The following is an 18,865-nucleotide window of genomic DNA, read 5'->3' on the forward strand; positions in this document are numbered from 1 at the left end:
ATGAGTTATTGCAAACCATCAAACATGCTCAATTGGATGAAAGATTGTGCTGTCAGAGCTCGATAAATTATTAATGTCACTAATTCTAAATTCTTAAACACTATTAGTGCCTTTTCCTAGTTTGACTCAAATCATCTGTAGTAGTGAAGCCCAGCTGCTTGAGCGCTGTGTGTTGCTATTAAAAAATCAGTGATTGTTGCCCTCTCATGCTAACACAGTTTTTTTATGTCTTTTAAAGTAACACCTTCAGCACCTGCAGCAGACTACACTGGACAGCGCTCCAGGGAGACCTATAGATAAATCAATGAGGAGTAAACTAAGCAATAGCAAAGTGGAAAGCTACAGTTCCCCTCGAGAGTCTCCACTGTAATAACAACGCACAAGCTGTGCGAATGAGAAAGACAGCCAAGAGACTACAATCATGAAGGAATCAGAACTGAATATACAATGTATATACTCCTGGGCAAAAAAAAAGCCCAAAATGGTAAAACATTAAGCTTTTAATGGTCTTAACAACAAATCATTAATCAAATAGATAAAGTAACTTAATGTGGAATATCTTATCTGTTTGATTTCTTTAAGTGTTGAAGTTTTGTGTGTAAATTTGCAGACAATCTTTTACAGACAGAAGAGTCAGTACTTTTCCATTCAGCATTGATGGCCTCAAAAAGTTGAAAAACATTGCCGGGTTAATTTGTGTTTATAGGGAGACCAAATATTTTCTCTACGGTTTTTCTCTACGGACTCTGACTAGACCAAAACCATCAGTAAAAAACAGCCCTTTTTTTGCCCAGGAGTGTATGATATATATATATATATGCACAAATGTGGGCAGCTCTAGCCAAATTACACATTTGATGATTGAAGTAAGCTGTGAATCCTTGTTTACATGTCAAAACTAGTAAATACATTCTGATGAGGCTTGTTTTGTCCACATATATATTTAATACGAAATGCACTGCTTATTAAAAGGAAAAAAATCTCTCTTTAGGGTAAAGAATAATAGACTATGAATAATTATTTGTTTGACAGCCTGTATTAAAAACAAAGCTAGGAGTTCCCAAACTTTTGACGAGCAGCTAGAAACTCCAGCAAATCAAAAACATTTTCAGCATCCTAATTAGCTCCTTTGGTTCTTAAACCAGGCTAGAGCATTAATATCCTCTCTCAATGTGAACCACAAGTCAGGCTATGGGGTCTAATGGAGATTCATCGTGGCCCTTTCCAGCACTAGCCACATATACATAATGAGAGGGAGTGTTCTACTGCTACTTCCAGACGCAGCAGAAACGCACGCTCCACACGTTCACGTCTTTCCCCTTCGACGACCCCTGCTAACCTCCTCCGAGAGTCTGGCATCTGTCCATCTTCCCCCCCATAAACGAGTCTGGATTTATGATGAGCGCAATCATGGTTATTTATCGGCGGTGCTGTCGAGTGCAGAGAGAATATGATTGTGGCTTTTTGCCTCAGCAAAGGTTCTTTCAGGCGTCTACAGTAAGGGGACTGCATTAAAGAGCTGCAGGTATTGATCTGCGTTATTTTCAGAAAGGCTGCATCAACTGGATATAAAATCGTTCAGTGGTTTTGGAAGAAGCAAGGCCTGCACTTACAAAAGAAAAGTCTGATTTTAAGTGTACGTGTGAGTTTGTGTGTGTCCTTGTGTAGAAATTAATTGTGTACAAGCCCTTTTACAAGGGTGAGCCAGACGTGCCACCAGTTTCAGGCGCAAATGCACACCGCAATCATAGAAAAAAGTACACAGGAAAAAAGAGTTGCACAAAAAACCGGTGGAAAATAATTGGAAGTGTGGCTGATTACATATTCCATTCCATTGAATAATGATTGGGCAACTAGTGTTGTGTAGCAGTAGTGCCTCAATGCATGTTTGGGAGTAACACTGGCAGTAAGTAGTGCTAGTGGTTAAATGGAGATACAGGCTTCCAAGACATGCTGAAAGTTTTGTTTACCAACAAGACAATACTGGTTCAACTCTCATGACGTATACATGAGAGAATACCAGAGGTCTGCACGAGGATGACCCTGAAGCATGCACAATAAATGTGTCGTTAAAGAGAAAACATGCCACTCCTCCTGCTATCATAGCTCAGGCTCTGCGCTGTACGTGACCAGTGTGCTTTCTTTCTGATACACAACCAGGTCATAATGTCCATAAAGACGTCCCTGACTCATTTGGAATTTTAAACAATCCTCTTTTAGTGAGCTTTCTTCACGGCGAACAGTTAGTAAGGCTTTCTTGTATGCATACTACTATAGACAAGGACAAAGAGAGAGAGCGTGCACAAGAGAGAAAACGAGTTGGGCTTGGCTCAGGAGATCTCTGGAGAAGATGCAGTGCAAAATGGGCCTAGAATTGGCCGCAACATGCGGTCACAATTCATATTATATTGCTTTCTAATTTCTATTTTTGATACAAAGTGCAATTATACTCGTGTAAAAGGAAAAGAATATCTTAAAACGTCCTTCCATTAACCCTTTTGCTGTGTTTATACTATACTATGATGATAGATGAATTACAACAAACTGTATATAAACCACAGCAGTCAGCAGAAACGCTCTGTCAAGTGATACATTTTTCCAACTTTAGCCATCAGTTGTTGCCAACATTAATGTGCACTCAAAACGCTTTCTAGGATAAAACAGTGGCCACACACCATCAGCACATGGGCACGAATGCTACCTTTTTAGCAATGCTAAAACCATGGCACCCAGTTTACATGGCGGCACGCTGCCATCATTTCATCACCGATTACACAGATTCTGCTATGAGGCATGAAACTACATTTTTCTGTTGTGACAATGAAAGTATGTATTTTTATTATTAATTATTTCTCACTTATTCAATTATTTCTATTCTAATTCAACTGATATCACATAGGTGGGTAGAAGATATTGTACTAAGGAAACTACTGAATATAAGGAAATAATATTGTTTACTCACATTTTTATCAGTTCTTGACACTGAAAAAATGTCATAAGTGCAAACCTGCTGATCCAATAAATGTAATGACTGCATTTATATTGTGTTGTTGCACTGAAGTCACATAACTAAACAACAACAAGCGTTAAATAGTGTGGAAGCTCTGTAAGTTGTTTACAAACAAACATCATACCAAACCACCAGTAAAGCATGAGGGTTACTCAGATCATGTTGCCAAATGAACACAGTAAGTCCCCTGCATGTGTCAGTCTTGGCAACCTTTCCTTCACACCGGAGTGTGTGAGATCAGGCTGCTCTTTGATTGGCTGATTGCTCTGGACAGGGTTAATGGGCCGGAATGAAGGCTGGCACACACCGGCGAGTGTAGTAGCCAGACCGTCTGTCAGTGTGTGTATAGCAACGCCATTTAACACCCCAGAACACATACACAGAAGCAGACGGGAGAGGGACTAGGCAGGCCAAGTCTGTTTGGAAATAGCTGGCTTCCAAGGATTATTAAGCAAACAAATTGGAGGAAAGTGTAAAGACACACGTTGTAATTACGCACTCTTTTTAAGTGCTTAAGCCAAATTGTTTTATTCGAGTTTAGCCACTCTAAATAATTAAAAACACTCTGATTTAAACATTCACGGTTCACAAGATCTCCCTAAGCAAATGGCCTTTTCTTGAGAACAAAAAACAAAAAAAAAAATGCTTAATTGAACAGAGTTCTAGCAAGAGTTTTCAGAAGCTTGAAAAGCTTAAATTTAGATAGTTTGGAGTGACTGTCAGAACTTTAAAGCTCTCTCTGGCCCTAAATGAGCGTCAGTGTCTACCACTGACGGCTCAGGTTTATACCAGAGCTGAAGTTCTGTGGTCTGACTGAGGCTTGGCCAATTAAAAAAAGACTTTTTAATGAAACCTGGCTGCCGTCAGAAATGAAGGCGGTAAGGCTGGATGCAATATGACAGGGCTTATGGAGGGATCGGGAGAACGGCGCTCATTGCAGAAAAGCTGTATGTCATTGAGGCCTGATGGTAAAGCTTCTCATAAACCCAGTCAATACTGTATAACAGAAAACGTACAATGTCTCGTTACTCAAATCCATCACAGCACTGTAAAACGGTAGGGTAAAAATCACACTGAACACCTTCTTTACAAAGATTTCCTATTTCCAAGACTCCCTGACAAAGGCACGGCCTTGTGGCACCATAAACCAAGTCATGTTATCATCAGTGAAAATCTAAACCTACAATGTGTTTAAATCTGAAGCAATGATGCACATAAATGTACTGTAATGGTATTATAATTAGAGCTGCAACAATTATTAGAAGTTGGTGAAATCGATTAGGAAAAAAACGTTAACATGGATTAGTTGGGATTTTAGTAAATAATAGTTAACACATTTTTTATTAAAACTTTATGATGTTCTGAAATGTTGATATGATGCAGTTATTCCACTGCCCTACAGGGGGCTTTGGAAAGGAATATGGTTTCAGCAACTTTTTAAAAGGAAAGAACAGCAGGAACCATACTAGATTAGCAGATAAATTTGAAAGAAGACTCTGAAAGCAGATTTTAATGAAGGGACAAAGCCAAAGTATCTGAATGTATTGCCAGTGAAACCTTAGTTAAGCTAAATATTGGTAATATGGGTAAGTAACAGCTTGTTAAAGCCCTAATTACAAATCATTAGATACAGATGTGTTGTATACCTATTTCTTACCTGTTGAGCCAGTGGCTCAGGTCAGGCAGGTGTGCCCACTGCACTCCGGTCTGGTTCAGTGACCTCAGAAGTCGACAGCAAGCCAGAGTCAGGATTGGAGTGGCCAGGGCCAACCACTTTTCTGACCCCACACTAACCCCCAGCTCTGCCGCTGGTGAGAAAGTGACCTGGGACGTGTCCTCCTCCACTGTAGAGGGCAGAATAGGGTCATCCTCTTCATCATCGCCTGGCCGTCTTCTTTCCCTGAAGTACTTCCTGCAGACGTCCTGGAAGACGGCCAGGCAGAGGGTGTTGAGCAGGAAGTACCAGGTCTGGTGCTCCTCCTCTACGAAACTGCTAGCGCCCAGGCTGAGGGTGTGGCCGACCGTACCGGTCAGCAGCAACACGTCCAGCTCAGACAGAGTCCAGTCTGATGATGTCTGAGTGAGAGAGAAAGAGATATTTGAGTTCAAACAGCAAACCTGAGTTTATGCCTGAGTATTTAGATGTGCTTATTGAATTGCTGAGAGCTAATTGAAGAAATGCATTAAGTAATTAACAAAAATAAAGGTGTTAAGAGTCTGGAATGTATGCAAGTATAAAAGGTACTTGGAGCCAATCGAGCTGCACTGAAAGCACCAGTAAATTTCCTTCAGTGCAGTAAAAGTGGTGCAAAAAAGGTCAGATTACTCAGCTCCTGATTATTTCCCAGCCTTCAAATCAGCCTGAACAACTCCCCACAACGCCTAGTGAAAGGATTCCAGAAAATGCTCTCAAATAGATTCCATCTGATAGTTCACTACAGTGCTGCATCCAAAAATCGACCCCAGATTGCAGCTTTTGACAATCAGATGAAAAGGAAGGGCTGATGGGGAAGAGATGTTGAGATGTGGAAAGAGTGAAAGGGAGAGGTTTGGCAGAGGTGCAAATGGAGAGATGAGGCAGAAAATGGCTACTGAATGAATCTGAGGAGAAAACAAATATATAAGAGAACCAGAAGAACTCAGTCTGACTGCGAGCAATACAAAGACGCAGGCTTCTTCAGAGCCAACTGTGACCAACTACCCGTTCAGTTAGACAGCACAGACAACAACAAAATAAGAGAGCTCACAAGCTGTGAGACAACCCCCCCCAACACACACACACACACACACACACACACACACACACAGACTCACAGACTCACAATGATGTCCTCAGTGTGTTATTAAGGAGCTGCTGAGAGCAAAGGTTGGAAGGTTGAGCAATAAAAGGTGGACACACACAGCTAGTGCCTCCTGCAGACCACCGTAAACACATTGACAAAAGAAATGTTCCCAGAGAGAGAAGGAGCTAACCCTCACACACACTGCTGCTCTGGACATTATCTACTGCAGGAGCAGGTTTCCTTTAAAGGTATCTATTTAAACAGCAACACTATAACTTGTAACCATAAATGCTTACAACCAAAAGCTAAACATTTATTTAGATGTACAGAACATGCACACAGATTCAGAGTCTATTAATCATCATCAAACAGCAGCGATAGAAGAGCAAGCTCTTTACATTCTCTACATGCCTTAGGGGCTGGTGAGCATATGCTGCTCTGCCTGCCGACGTCAATAAAAGCAGTTAGAAGTTTTCTGACTCATATACTGTACAACACAGACACACCACACAGACAGGCAGGCAGACAGACAGATGGACTCACAAACAAATGGATTCACTGACAGACTGAAACACAGACAGACACACACAGACAGATAGAAGACACACATGTGAAGGAAGACTCATAGACACAGACAGACACTCACAGATAAACAGATACACAGACAGACAGATGGACTCACAGACAGACAGAAACACACAAAGACAGACACACACAGACACATACAGACAGACAAACACACACACATACTCATAAACCAACACAGACAAACAATTACACACACACACACAGATATACAGACAGACACACACACACATACTCACAACACAGACACTTACAGACACAGACACATACAGACAGACAGATACACACATTCTCATAGACCAACACAGACAGACACTTACACACACACTCACACACACACATACACGCATGTATGCGCACTCACAGTCCTTGCGCTGTGTGGTAATGAAATGGTAATTGGTCACTGTGTGGCTGGGCAGTGTTTATGATGGATATGGTCCTGTGTGCAGCCGTGACACCAGCAGTGTGTAGCCGATCCTCAGGGGTGTGACAAGGCCTCTCCGCAGCACCCAACACACTGCCATCCATCACCTATGGCAACGCCGCGCACAACTTAGCCAGGGGGAAAATGAATTGTGTAACCAACACGCTGATGTTTGTGTAAACACAATCTGGAGGAAAGAACGAAAGAGAGAGAAACACAGAAAAACACAGAGAGACCACAACAGAGGAGGAAGAGAGATGGGGGGAGAGGAGAGGAGAGAGAGAGATAGAGAGAAAGAGAGAGGGTGAGCCTCTCCCTTTCTCTCTGAGTTCTACTCGATTCCCCTCAATGGGAATATTTGGATCCCACAAGTGTTTGCCTCAAACTGACTAGAATGCATCCACTCTGAGAAGGTTCACCCAAGTTTCCTCTCTGCTGTTTGTTTGGGTCTCTGCTGGCTTTGTTTTTTGATGTAGGAATAAGAACAAAACATGGCAGAGCCAAAAAAAGGGAAAAAAGCAGCTGGGCTTGCTATTTATATGCTAATGCAGGCACGTCCATGCGGCTGGTGAGCAGGAGATTCCCTCTGACGATAGGCTGCGTGTGCTAATATGAGGGCAGTCAGAGCACTTGATGTCCCCTACCCTCCGGCCACCGGCATCTTTATCTAGAACCGAGACTTGAAACAGCTGGAGTTCTCCTTACAAGCAACAGAGACGAAATCAGTGAGCCTCCCAGGCTCCGTTTAAATGTTCTGGCAGAGAAACAAAGAATAAAGGCCTTCTGATGAAATCTCTGTCTGTCTCTCTTTGCCTCCTTCTTTTCCTCTCTCAATGGCAGAAGCCTTTGGAGGCCTTTAACAGCAGATGATGTGTTTATCTATTCTGTTGTCTTCACCATCTTCATCATCTTGATATAAACGAAGCAGAAATCACAGTGCAATCAGCAAAGCACGGAAAATCAAATGAGTGAATGAAAATGACAAATAATGGACAATTAACGGTCTCCTCCTTTTTTCTTTTCCTCTCTAGAGAGTCTAGATTATGGTGTCAAATGGAAACATGCCACAGTTCAATTAACATAATAATCAAAACACGGTTATTAGAAAACGACAGAGTGAGCACTGAATCAACATCATTATTAACGAGGATGACAACCCTACTAATTGACTAGGTGGCAAATAATCCAAAATAATTAAATGCCACATCAGAATTCCCTAAAGCTGTTCTGTCTGAGACAGACAACAGACAAATTCATGATGTAATGAATACATCCAAACTCTCTTCTAGTGCAAAGACCTAAAAAGGCCTCGTAAGGTTTTAGTAATATGTTGGGTTTCCATAGTTTTAACATGAGTACTTAATTAAGTGATTCATTCTACAAAAACTTCTTCATTTGCATTGTTAAAATGCAAGGAATCTTTTTTTTTTAAGCTGATAGCCCCAGAGAGTAGGAACCTGGTTTGTCCTCTCTATAAAAAGTCAGCTCTTCCTCTAGAAATGCAACCAAGGCCACAGAAACCAGCTCATTAAAGACTAGTGCTGGGTCTCCATCGGCCATGTTCAACCAGCCCACAGCGTGGCTTAGTGAAGTGTGAATGAAAAAACATGAGCACACTACTCCCTTGTAAAGGCTTAATTAGAGCATGAGGAAAACAGTATTCAGAGCTATGCTACATTCCTGTTTAAGTAGTACGCTTCTGTTTGTTTAAATGATCAAAAATAAAATGGGGTGATATCTCTGTCCCTCGGCCAATCTGTTTCTTCACACATTTTTTGCCAGGGTCAAGTCAGGAATGAAAAGTCAGCCGAGTCAGCGATGTTCTGGCCAGCTTTGGATGCAGTCTGGTCCAGCTTTGGCCAAGGGCAAAAGACGATGGGCACAATCAAAAGTTACTAGCCATATTATACATAACTATGCATGAGAATATGCTTTATTTTGAATCCAGTCCTAAATCATTCCACATTTAAATTCTACTACGCGGTCTACATGGTCATGTGTACACTCTGTCTCTTTTACACATATACACGCATGCTCTCTTGATCATCCTGCTTGGTCTTTTTACTGTCAGCTGTTTTCTGGAGTGTGTGTATGTGAAGATGTGTGAAATACAGACCGAATGAAACAGTGAGAATGTATGCGTGCAATAATGTGCTTGTTGCCCCTTACAAAAAGTTCAAAATGACTGTTTTATCCCTTTTGGAAACAGAATACTTTGAACCATACAGTGAGAGGAAGCAGGTATATATATATATATATATATATATATATATATATATATATATATATATATATATATACATATATATATATATATATATACACACCCACAGGAGCTTTCATGACATCCCATTCTAAATAGGCATTAATCCCACAGGCATTAATATGGAGTTGGTCCCCTCTTTGCAGCTATAACAGCTTTCACTCTTCTGGGAAGCTTTTTTTGGAGTGTGTCTGTGGGAATTTTTGCTCATTCATCCAGAAGAGCATTCGTGAGGTCAGACACTGATGTTGGACAAGAGGGCCTGGCTCGCAATCTCTGTTCTAGTTCATCCCAAAGGTGTTTGATAGGGTTGAGGTCAGGGCTCTGTGCGGGCCTTTATGGACCTTGCTTTGTGCACTGGGGCTCAGTCATGGTGGAACAGAAAAGGGCCTTTCCCAAATGGTGCCCACAAAATTGAAAGCATACAATTGGCCAAAATTGTCCAAAGTATCCTGGTACGCTGAAGCATTAAGATTTCCCCTCACTGGTAGTAAGGAGCCTAGCCCAACCCCTGAAAAACAACCCCACAGCATTATCACTTCTCCACCAAACTTGGCACAATGTAGTCAGGCAGGTAACGTTCTGCTGACATTTGCCAAACCCAGACTTGTCCGTCAGACTGCCAGATAGAGAAGCATGATTCGTCGCTCCGCAGAATATGTTTCCACTGCTCCAGTGGCGGCATGCTTTAAACCAAAAAGTATGTATTCATAAGTATAAACAAAAAACAGAATTGAAAGTTCCACATATCAAGGCTGCAAAAATAAAAAAAAAAAGTTCTTGTGCAAATCGCACCTGGTTTCCTTACAAAAGGTGTTGCTATTTGTTGGGAGACATATCATAAAACGAGCAATCATCTAGCTATCATGATGAAGGTGAAAGAGCTTCCCAAGTTCTCAGGGACAACATAATTAAACAACACTTGAAAGAAAAAAGCTACAGTGCCATAGCAAAGACCTTAAACATCCTTGTCAGTTCAACTGATTCTATAATATGTAATTGGAAAGTTCATGGAACCACAACTAATTGTCCTGGACAAGTGCACCACTCAAGATTTCACAACACCCTCTCAGACTAATGATAAGGAAAGTAAGAGAGAAGCCAGCAGTCAGCTGGAAAGAGTTGCATTATGACCTGAAAGCAACAGGACCAACACAAACAGAGAAGCAATGAACTGCACCTCAATTATCTCCTTTCCTACACTCCATGCAAAACTCCTCTGTTAAAAAAGAAGCACAGAGATGCATATCTAAAACTTGCACATGAACATTTAGATAAATCAGAACTCTTTTGCATCAATGCAGTCTGGTCAGAAGAAACAAAAACAGAACTCTTTGGTGTGTCATCCCAAGCACATCACACCCACAGTGAAGTATGAAGGTGAGAGCATTATGACATAGGGCTGCTTGCCTGCAATCAGTACTGGGGCATTAACATAATCAAATGGAGCAATGTACCGGACATACTGGAGGAGGATTTAATCTCAGCAATCAAGAAAGGTGGAGAAGATTGAGGGGTCAGCAATACAATGACTGAAAATATGAAGCCAAAATAAATGCAGACTGGTTTCTTAAAAAGTAAAAGTGCTCGCATGATCTAGCCATTCTTCTGACTTGAGTCTCATTGAAAAATTTGAGAAGGATTTTGAAATTGCAATTACAGCAGAAGGGCCCTCATAATCTTGGGCAATTGAAGACAGTTTGCCAAAAGGAATTGGCCAAAACTAAATCACAATGCAGCAAAAAGTTCATTACTTCTTACCGTAGATGTTTCAAAGTTGTAATTGACAACAGCTTTGCAACAACATACTAATGTTATCAATTTTTGGTGTCTGAGTAGTTTTTCTATATGTTTAAACATATCTTAGTATGTGCTCATGATTAGAGGAAGGCGATATGGCAAAAATCTAACATTGCGATACTTCAAGAAATTTTCACAATACACAATAGATCTCAGTATTGATTTTTTCAGACATCTGATCAGTTGGAACAGAGAACAGAACCAGTATTGCTACATTTTAAAAAGTACTATCAAAAACTGCAAACACAACAATTTCTATTCAATATTTTGGATACCATGCTGCATTACATCCAGTTAAATGTGACTAATGAAATAAGCAGTTGGTCAGTGTTCTACAAGTACTGACCGATATGCATGATATGTTTCGAATAGCATAGTGTATTGTGTTTTGACACAATTTAATATAGTAATTTTGCCTAGCCCTACTTATGAATACATATTTTTTTTTCTTAATTTAATAGTGCCAGTCTTCAAGTAGACACAGTATCGCACATAAATGTGAACACTGCATAGATCAGGATATTCCCCAGAGAGGTGGAGAGAGAGAGAGAGAATCATTCGTCACCACTGAAGCAGTAATTAAGAGAGGGAGCCTGATCCCATGTCATTAACTCGGGACCAGATTTTTTTTTTCCATTCATTTTAAAGGCTCCTCATTTGTCCAGTGGTTCTGTAAAGGGTAAAACCCTTTTCAATGTCCCTCTCGCTCTAAATGTTCAGCAGCCTCCTAGTTTTATTAGCGTGGCCTATTCTCAGGGTACAGAACCACTGTTTAATAAGACCTTTACATCTGGAAAGCAGCAGCGGCATTAAAAAGCATGTGGTTATGTAGCAGAAGGTGAAGAAAGTCAGGCTGTGTAGCAATAAAGGAGTTCAAGTTACTACATCTGCCTCCCAGACCAAAAAGGTGAACCAATTACCAGCCAACCTCTTGCTCCCCTACCACGAGCAGAGTGTAGGGTGAAGCACTGCGCTTCCTCATTTACCACATACGTGCACAACTACATCAGAACACTATGCTGTTAGCTGACACTTAGCTCACATGCTGAACTAAGACAAGGCACCGCAGGGTGAGAAGGTCTAGATAGTCTGCTCTCCTGTTGAGACCATCTCAGCACAATTGGGCCATGACATCAGCTCAGATCAGGTCAAGATCTTGAACGTCATTCCAGCTCCAGTCAGGAAATGCTAAAGCAAAACCCAAGACTAACTCAGGAGCAAGAAACATGTTGATTGATTTATTGGGCCTTATAGGAGACAAACCAAAAACAACAATTATAAAATTATTATTTCGATAATGCTTGACTGAGATCTTTTTTGATAAAATGATTATGCAGTTTGGTTCCTCAATAAGGCATTAACAGCAAAGGCTTGAACGCTGAAGAACTGCTACTTTGGTACACTAGGTGGAAACGTGTGTATTTTACATGCTTAAATGTTGGCATATGTTGTTTTGCCTTTGAGACCTAAATATCAAGCCAGAGCTTCTTTTTGAGCCTGTGCATGTGATGTAAAGATGTATGACATGGTCCGAAAAACTCCCACAGAATCTGACCTGACACCTCTGATTTTTAAATTATTATTCGACGCTTTAAATGGTAACTCACAGCAGCTTCTACAGTGCAGCAAATCTTACATAGTGCAGCCTTAATTCATATGCTCTGCAACACTGTTTGTGATGATCATTGACAGCATACAGCTACCAAAAGGGACAACATCGCCATCATTAGTACATGCAATTTCCAATTTTGAGCGTCTAAAAAACATCTGAATGGACCATTTTGAAAACACATGCCGTAAAAAAAATTTTATGTCAAAGATTACAAATTTTCCCTTTGCCTATAAAGTGATCATTTCAGAGAAATAAAGATTTCTTTATGACAGTGACAGTACATTAATTATTGATAATTATCACATGATATGAAAATATATCTCATGATAAGAATTTTGGTCAGTTTTTCCAGTTCTTAGTTGTAGTCTGAAACACTGCACAACACCAAACGCATCATCCTGTGACTCACAGTGACTGCTGAATGAAATTTTATATCATATCTGGAAGGTTTAATGAAAGTTTAAGGCAGCATTCTGAACTTCAACCCAAACCAAAGTACCAAGCAGAACCAACAGCGGCCCCTGAAATTTTTCTCAGTCTACTCACCTTAGGCTGCGAGTTGCCAGGTACAGGGACATATCTGGCTGCCACAGCAACCAGAGAACAGAGCAAGGCAGAGGAGAAGAGGATGGCGGTGAAAGCCAGGAGCCAGGGTAGGGAGCAGAAGTAGCAGGACGCCTCGGCGGAGGTGCACACCAGCACGTGTACGGAGGAGCCCAACAGGCAGAGCAGGTAGAAGGGCAGAGAGAGGAAGGCAGAGGCCACGGGGACATCCACGCACGCTGCCCCACTCAGAGCCTCCGGCATGGCCAACAGCAACAGCACCAGTACCTGCAGCAAGCATACAGAGGAATGCAGGTTCAGTATATCAATAATAATTACACTGAACTGACTTATTGACATGAGAAAGCGAGTAGACACAAAAACAGTCTGACAGCTCTTTCTTCAGTAGTTACACATCCCTCGTCTGTACCTGAACAAAGCAGTATATAGACGTATAGTTTATATAGACGTATGCAAAAAGTTTGAATACCTCTAATCAGTTATCACATCCTCTACAGCAAGCAAACTTAAATGGCTTTTTTTGGCAAATTTTAGTACACAATTTCCATTTCTATATTTGTGGAGTTTAACGTATTGGAAAAATAAGCAAACAAACAAACAAACAAACAAAAATACATAAATCTAAACCTTTGCACAAGCCTCATTTTATGTTTTTTTTTTCCAATGTTAAATTCAGTAAATAAACAGTAATTGTGCATAATAAAATGTAGATAGATAAAAATAGAGTTCTCTGTAGATGGTGTGTTATTATTATTATGTCTTATTTTCACTTAGAAAATCAACAAAACATAATTTGACCTGGGTGCCCAAACTTTTGCATACATCTGTATATAGAATTAAAAAAGTTTCATTCCATTGCATTCCATTCCAAAGGATGTAATGAATTTTTGAAAAAGAAATAAATAAATAACAATAAAATAACAGCCAACATACAATGGAAATCACACTGTGATTTCTCTAATGAAGGTAGTATTGATCATAATATTGCACTGATATTTCTCATATGTGTAAAGCCACTCCTAACTGTGTACATCATGAAATTAAAAATTCCTGAAAGTGGTCTATAATGCATTTTAGAACAAAACCTTCAATTACTTGCAATTAAATATAATTCAAATATAATTAAAATGATTAAAAACTAATTAACCTCTTAGCCCACACTTCACACTCATAACATCACTGCATATAACTAAACTCACTCTCTTAACAACACACCACGTTATTTGTTTGATAACAGTTACAGAATAATTTGCAGTAGCTGCTGAATGACAAGCCTATAGGTTAATGGTGTACACTCCTAAAAAAGGGTTCTTCAAGGATTCTTTAATAAAGTCAATGATTATATAAAGAACCATCACGTTGGTACTATACAGAACCCTTTTTAGTGGTATTAACAAAAATTAGCAATTTATTTAGTGCAAACATATTTAATTTTTAAAGCAGTATGTATTGTTAGACATTTTTGCAATATTATTATAGTTTTATAATTTCATTGTCATGATATACAGTCTTTATATATCGCTGCTGTCAAAACCTTGTATCTCCAAAATGATAACTTTACAGGAGAAGGAAAAAACATTCTTTACTGTTAAGGTAAGTCAATGGAACCAGACTTTTTTCCAAATTATTTTGGGCCATTTCTTTTGGTCCACTCATAAAGTAAATACAATGTAAAGGGCAACAGGAATTTCTGATTTATGTCAAAATGACAAAAATGGAGATTTTGAAATGGAGAAGAGGTTTTGTTCCGACAGCAGTGATATGTACAAGAAAGCCCCTCATCATAGTCAAACAAACTATAGTTATGTTTTATTTACTAATCGTTGCTAATTAGTTGCTAAAAGGTTTTATTTGTTACTGAATTGTAAGCCTGAAAGCCAAACTAAAGAGAATCACTGGTAATAATATGTCAATGGACATTTTTGTTGATGTAGTTACTGAATAATTAACTTTGTTGTTAAGGGTTAAGATCATTCAAACAGAAAATAAACATGTATTACTGCCATGTATTAATTACTATGCATTGTTTGTTGTCATTTTTGTGATATTATTACAATTGTATAGTGATTTTATGATGATATACATTTCTGTACAATTACTGCCTCGAAAAACGTATTCAAACCACTTCAAATATCTTCAAATAAAAAAAAAAAAGAAAAACTGAAAAGTGCTGCTTAAGTATTTAATCCCTTCAGACTAATATTTGGTAGAAAAACATCTTGCTGCAATAACAGCTTTATGTCTGTTGGGGTACATTTCTAATAGCTTTGAACACTGTTTGGGAGAGATTTTTGCACGTTGTTCCTGGCAGATTTACTCCAAGTTGTTCAGGTTGATTGGATGATGCTTGTGGACTGCAATTTTCAAACAATACCACAGATTCTCTATTAGAGATCTGAATCTAGGCCACTGCAAAACATTCACCGTTTTGTTGTTCAACCACTCCTGTGTTGCTTTGGCCTTGTGCTTAGGATCACCGTCCTGTTGACAGGTAAAGCTTTAGTTTTTTAAGCAGACTAAAGCAGGTTGCCAGTATCTCCCTGTATTCTGCACCACCCATCTGTTTTTAAGCTTTAAAAAGATGCCCAGTCCCCATTGACGAAAAGCATCCCCATAACACCCCCATACTTCACTGCTGTGATGGTGTTTGTTGAGGTTAGAGCAGAGTTAGGTTTGAGCCACACACAGCATTTTCATTTTGGACAAAAACCTACATTTTTGTCTCCTCTGACCACAAAACTTCATCCCACATTTTAGCTTGGTCACTCTGATGTTTTCTGGCAAACGCTTTATGTGCTTTGAAGTGTTTTTCTTCAGCAAGGCTTCTTTCTAGCCACCTCACACAGGCCAGTTATAAGCAGAGGTCTTAATATTATTAACTAGTGCAATTTCACTCCAGTCTCAGCCACTGAACTCTGTATCTCCTTCAAAGTGATTCTTGCCCTTTCTGTGGCTTCCCTCACAAGTCTCCTGCTTGCTCTGATGCTGAGTTTTGAGGTACAGCCTTGTGTAGGCAGTGCCTGGGTGGTATGACGCAGTTTCCATTCCCTCACAATTGATCCAGCAGTGCACACTAGGATAGCCAAACACTTGGATATTATTTTGTAGCATATTCTTGTGCATGTCTGCAACTTTATCTCTAATTTCCATACATTCAGATTCACAATCTGACCAGTGGTGCTTAAAATAAAGAGTCTAATATTGAGAAAAGGTGAATGTTTTTTTATTATTTACAATTAGAGTCCAATTGTAAGTCAACTGTGACCTTGATAGGGTAATATCTTTCACCTGTGTAAACTTGGAGCTTCCACAGCACAGGGGTCAAATACTTATGCAAACAGCATTTTTCAGTTAGTATTATTTTTGCCACAGAATATTATCTTAATAAAACCAGTACCACTTTAAATTAAGTGGGTTTAAGGGGTTAATACATTTTGAGGGTAATTCTTTTAAAATTAAATTTGACAGCAGAAAATATCAAAGTGTCATTAGTAATCTAGATACATCTGATGACTTTTAAGGTAGTTGAATGCTTTTGCAAGTCACTGTATGTATCATGAAGTCCCTCATTGCAAACAAACTACAGGAAAGTTTAGTTGCTAATTGTCAGTGAACTTGTTGAGAAGTCAAAACAACCAGCTCACACGTTGTAAACAAATGTGTGCTGAATTTTGACCAAACGACTAGACTGAAAATGTACATTCAATCCAGCCATTCAGTACACATTTATTTACAATGCTTATTTGTTTAAACATTTTAAACAGCAGCCTTGCCAGATCAAGCAGACTGATCACAAGTGAAAGCTTATGTGTTTCAGGATGCTCAAACAAGTCTGCCATCTTTTTCAGAGGAGTGTTCTTTGGCATTTTCCCTACCAATTTCCTATCTAATCCTAGAGCCTGATCCACAGGCTAAACGTCTGCACACACAGTCCATTACTCTCCCACCTACCCTGCCATTAGTGTAGTGTATGTTTGCAAACAACATGTGGACGCCTTCATAATCCCTGAACCGTATATATACTTCATAGGTACAGACCACATAAGCTGCAGAGAACGAAATCTTGAAATAAATTAATGAGGAGGATCGCTGATGTAAAAATCTAAAAACAGAAATACCTCACATTGAGCTAGTACTGGGTTTTATACACACACACACACGCGCACACACACACACACACACACACACACACACATACACATATGTATATATATATGAAATTCTACAACCACAAACCTTAACTGCAAAAACATTGGGACGGTATGTGACAGACAAATAAAAACAGAAAGCAGTGATTTAAATCCTCTTTGATGTATTAAAAAATTGGGACAGGAACAATTTAAGACTAGGAATGCTGTGAAATTGTGATGCAATCTTACTTGGGTATAAAAGAAGCATTCAATAAAGGCCTAGCGCTTTATGAGTAAAGATGGCCAAGGCTTGCCACTTTGTCAAAAGATGTGAACAATCCAGTTTGTGAACAATGTCCCTAAACAAGTGACTGAAAGCAATTTTAGGTATTTCACTTTCTGCTGTGCCTAATATCAATCAAAAATTAAAAGAATCTGACAAGTGAACCTTTTAGAATTTTATGGAACTAACTGACAGTGTGTCTTCCAGGTTAACCCCTGAAAAAGGCCAGAACCTGCCAGCAGGCCCAAATTTTTATTACACACTTCTATGTTCTAAGAATATCTCAACCAGTTTGCACTGGAGTTACTGTAGTTACTGAATAATAAGACTTGGTATCGAATAAGCCTGGGATTTTAAGGGGTTAAAGAAGAAAAGGATGACCTGTATTGCTTCCAGCATAAAGTTCCAAAGCCAGAGTCTGTCACTGAATGGAGTGTATTAGTGCCCAATGCATGGGTAACATGCACATCTATGAAAGCATCATTAACACTGAAAGATATATTCACATTTTGGAGGAACATCTGGTGCCTTATTGATGACGTCTTCTTCAAGGACATCCATTTTTACATGACAGCATCAAGCCACATTCTGCATGTGTTACAGCAGCATGGCTGCATAATCAGAGACTGTAGGCACTGGACTGACCTTCCTGCAGTCCAGTCTCCAATTGAAAACGTGTGGCATAGCAAACAGCACAAAATATTACAATGAAGACCTGGTATGGTTGTGAAGCTGAAGACATACAGTGAAAAAAAATGGAAAAAATAGGATCAATTGGTATCTTCAGACCCTAAATGAAAGTGCTGTTAAAAGGAAAGGTGATGTATCATCAACACATAATCCACTGAGAACACTCTTCTGCACATTGTAATGCATACATGAAGAAGAAAATAGTGACCTGTGCAGAACTTATGGCACATTTCATGTTTTGTATTTCAGTTTGTCCCCAAAATGTTAAAACTGTACATTAACATTTGTCCCCTGTAAAGGCTGTGTTAACTTAAACATTGAAAAACAATGAATTTGAGGTGTTCAAACCTTGCCCACGACTATATCTGATACTGTGGCACTGTAATAAATTTTGAAATATCATGACATTAAATTTTATCAGTCCTGTTCAGCATTAGCTTGAGCTGCTGAATGAACTCCTGCACAGTCTCTCTATGGAGCAGTGCCTTCAGGAGAAGTGGCTGTAGAAAAGGACAAGCTGCTGCTGCGGTGTCCTTGCTTCGCATCAAAGTGGTGCCAGTCAAAGTCGGGGCTTTGAAAAGCATACTCTTCTCTTCCTTGCTCTGCTGTGCACCCTCGCTCGTCGCTCCCTCCAGCTGAGAATGGTTCCCTCTCCGGGACCAGAGCTGGAGATGAGGACACCGTTTGATGAGATATGAGATGCCTCAAAAACTCCACAACT

At 39.6% G+C, this 18,865-nt stretch overlaps 1 protein-coding gene across 1 annotated transcript in view; it reads right to left on the bottom strand.

The window, feature by feature from the left end:
* Positions 1-18,865, bottom strand: part of pigg (phosphatidylinositol glycan anchor biosynthesis class G) — a 133,645-nt gene that overhangs the window by 49,647 nt on the left and 65,133 nt on the right. Inside the window, exons 8-9 of the mRNA XM_036568642.1 lie at positions 13,024-13,308; positions 4,668-5,086 (exon numbers count right to left, since the gene is read on the bottom strand). Coding sequence (XP_036424535.1) covers positions 4,668-5,086; positions 13,024-13,308 — 704 coding nt within the window. The remainder of the gene's footprint in view (positions 1-4,667; positions 5,087-13,023; positions 13,309-18,865) is intronic.

Source organism: Colossoma macropomum, unplaced genomic scaffold (genome assembly GCF_904425465.1).
Source record: "Colossoma macropomum unplaced genomic scaffold, Colossoma_macropomum, whole genome shotgun sequence".
NCBI classification, from domain to species: Eukaryota; Metazoa; Chordata; class Actinopteri; order Characiformes; family Serrasalmidae; genus Colossoma; species Colossoma macropomum.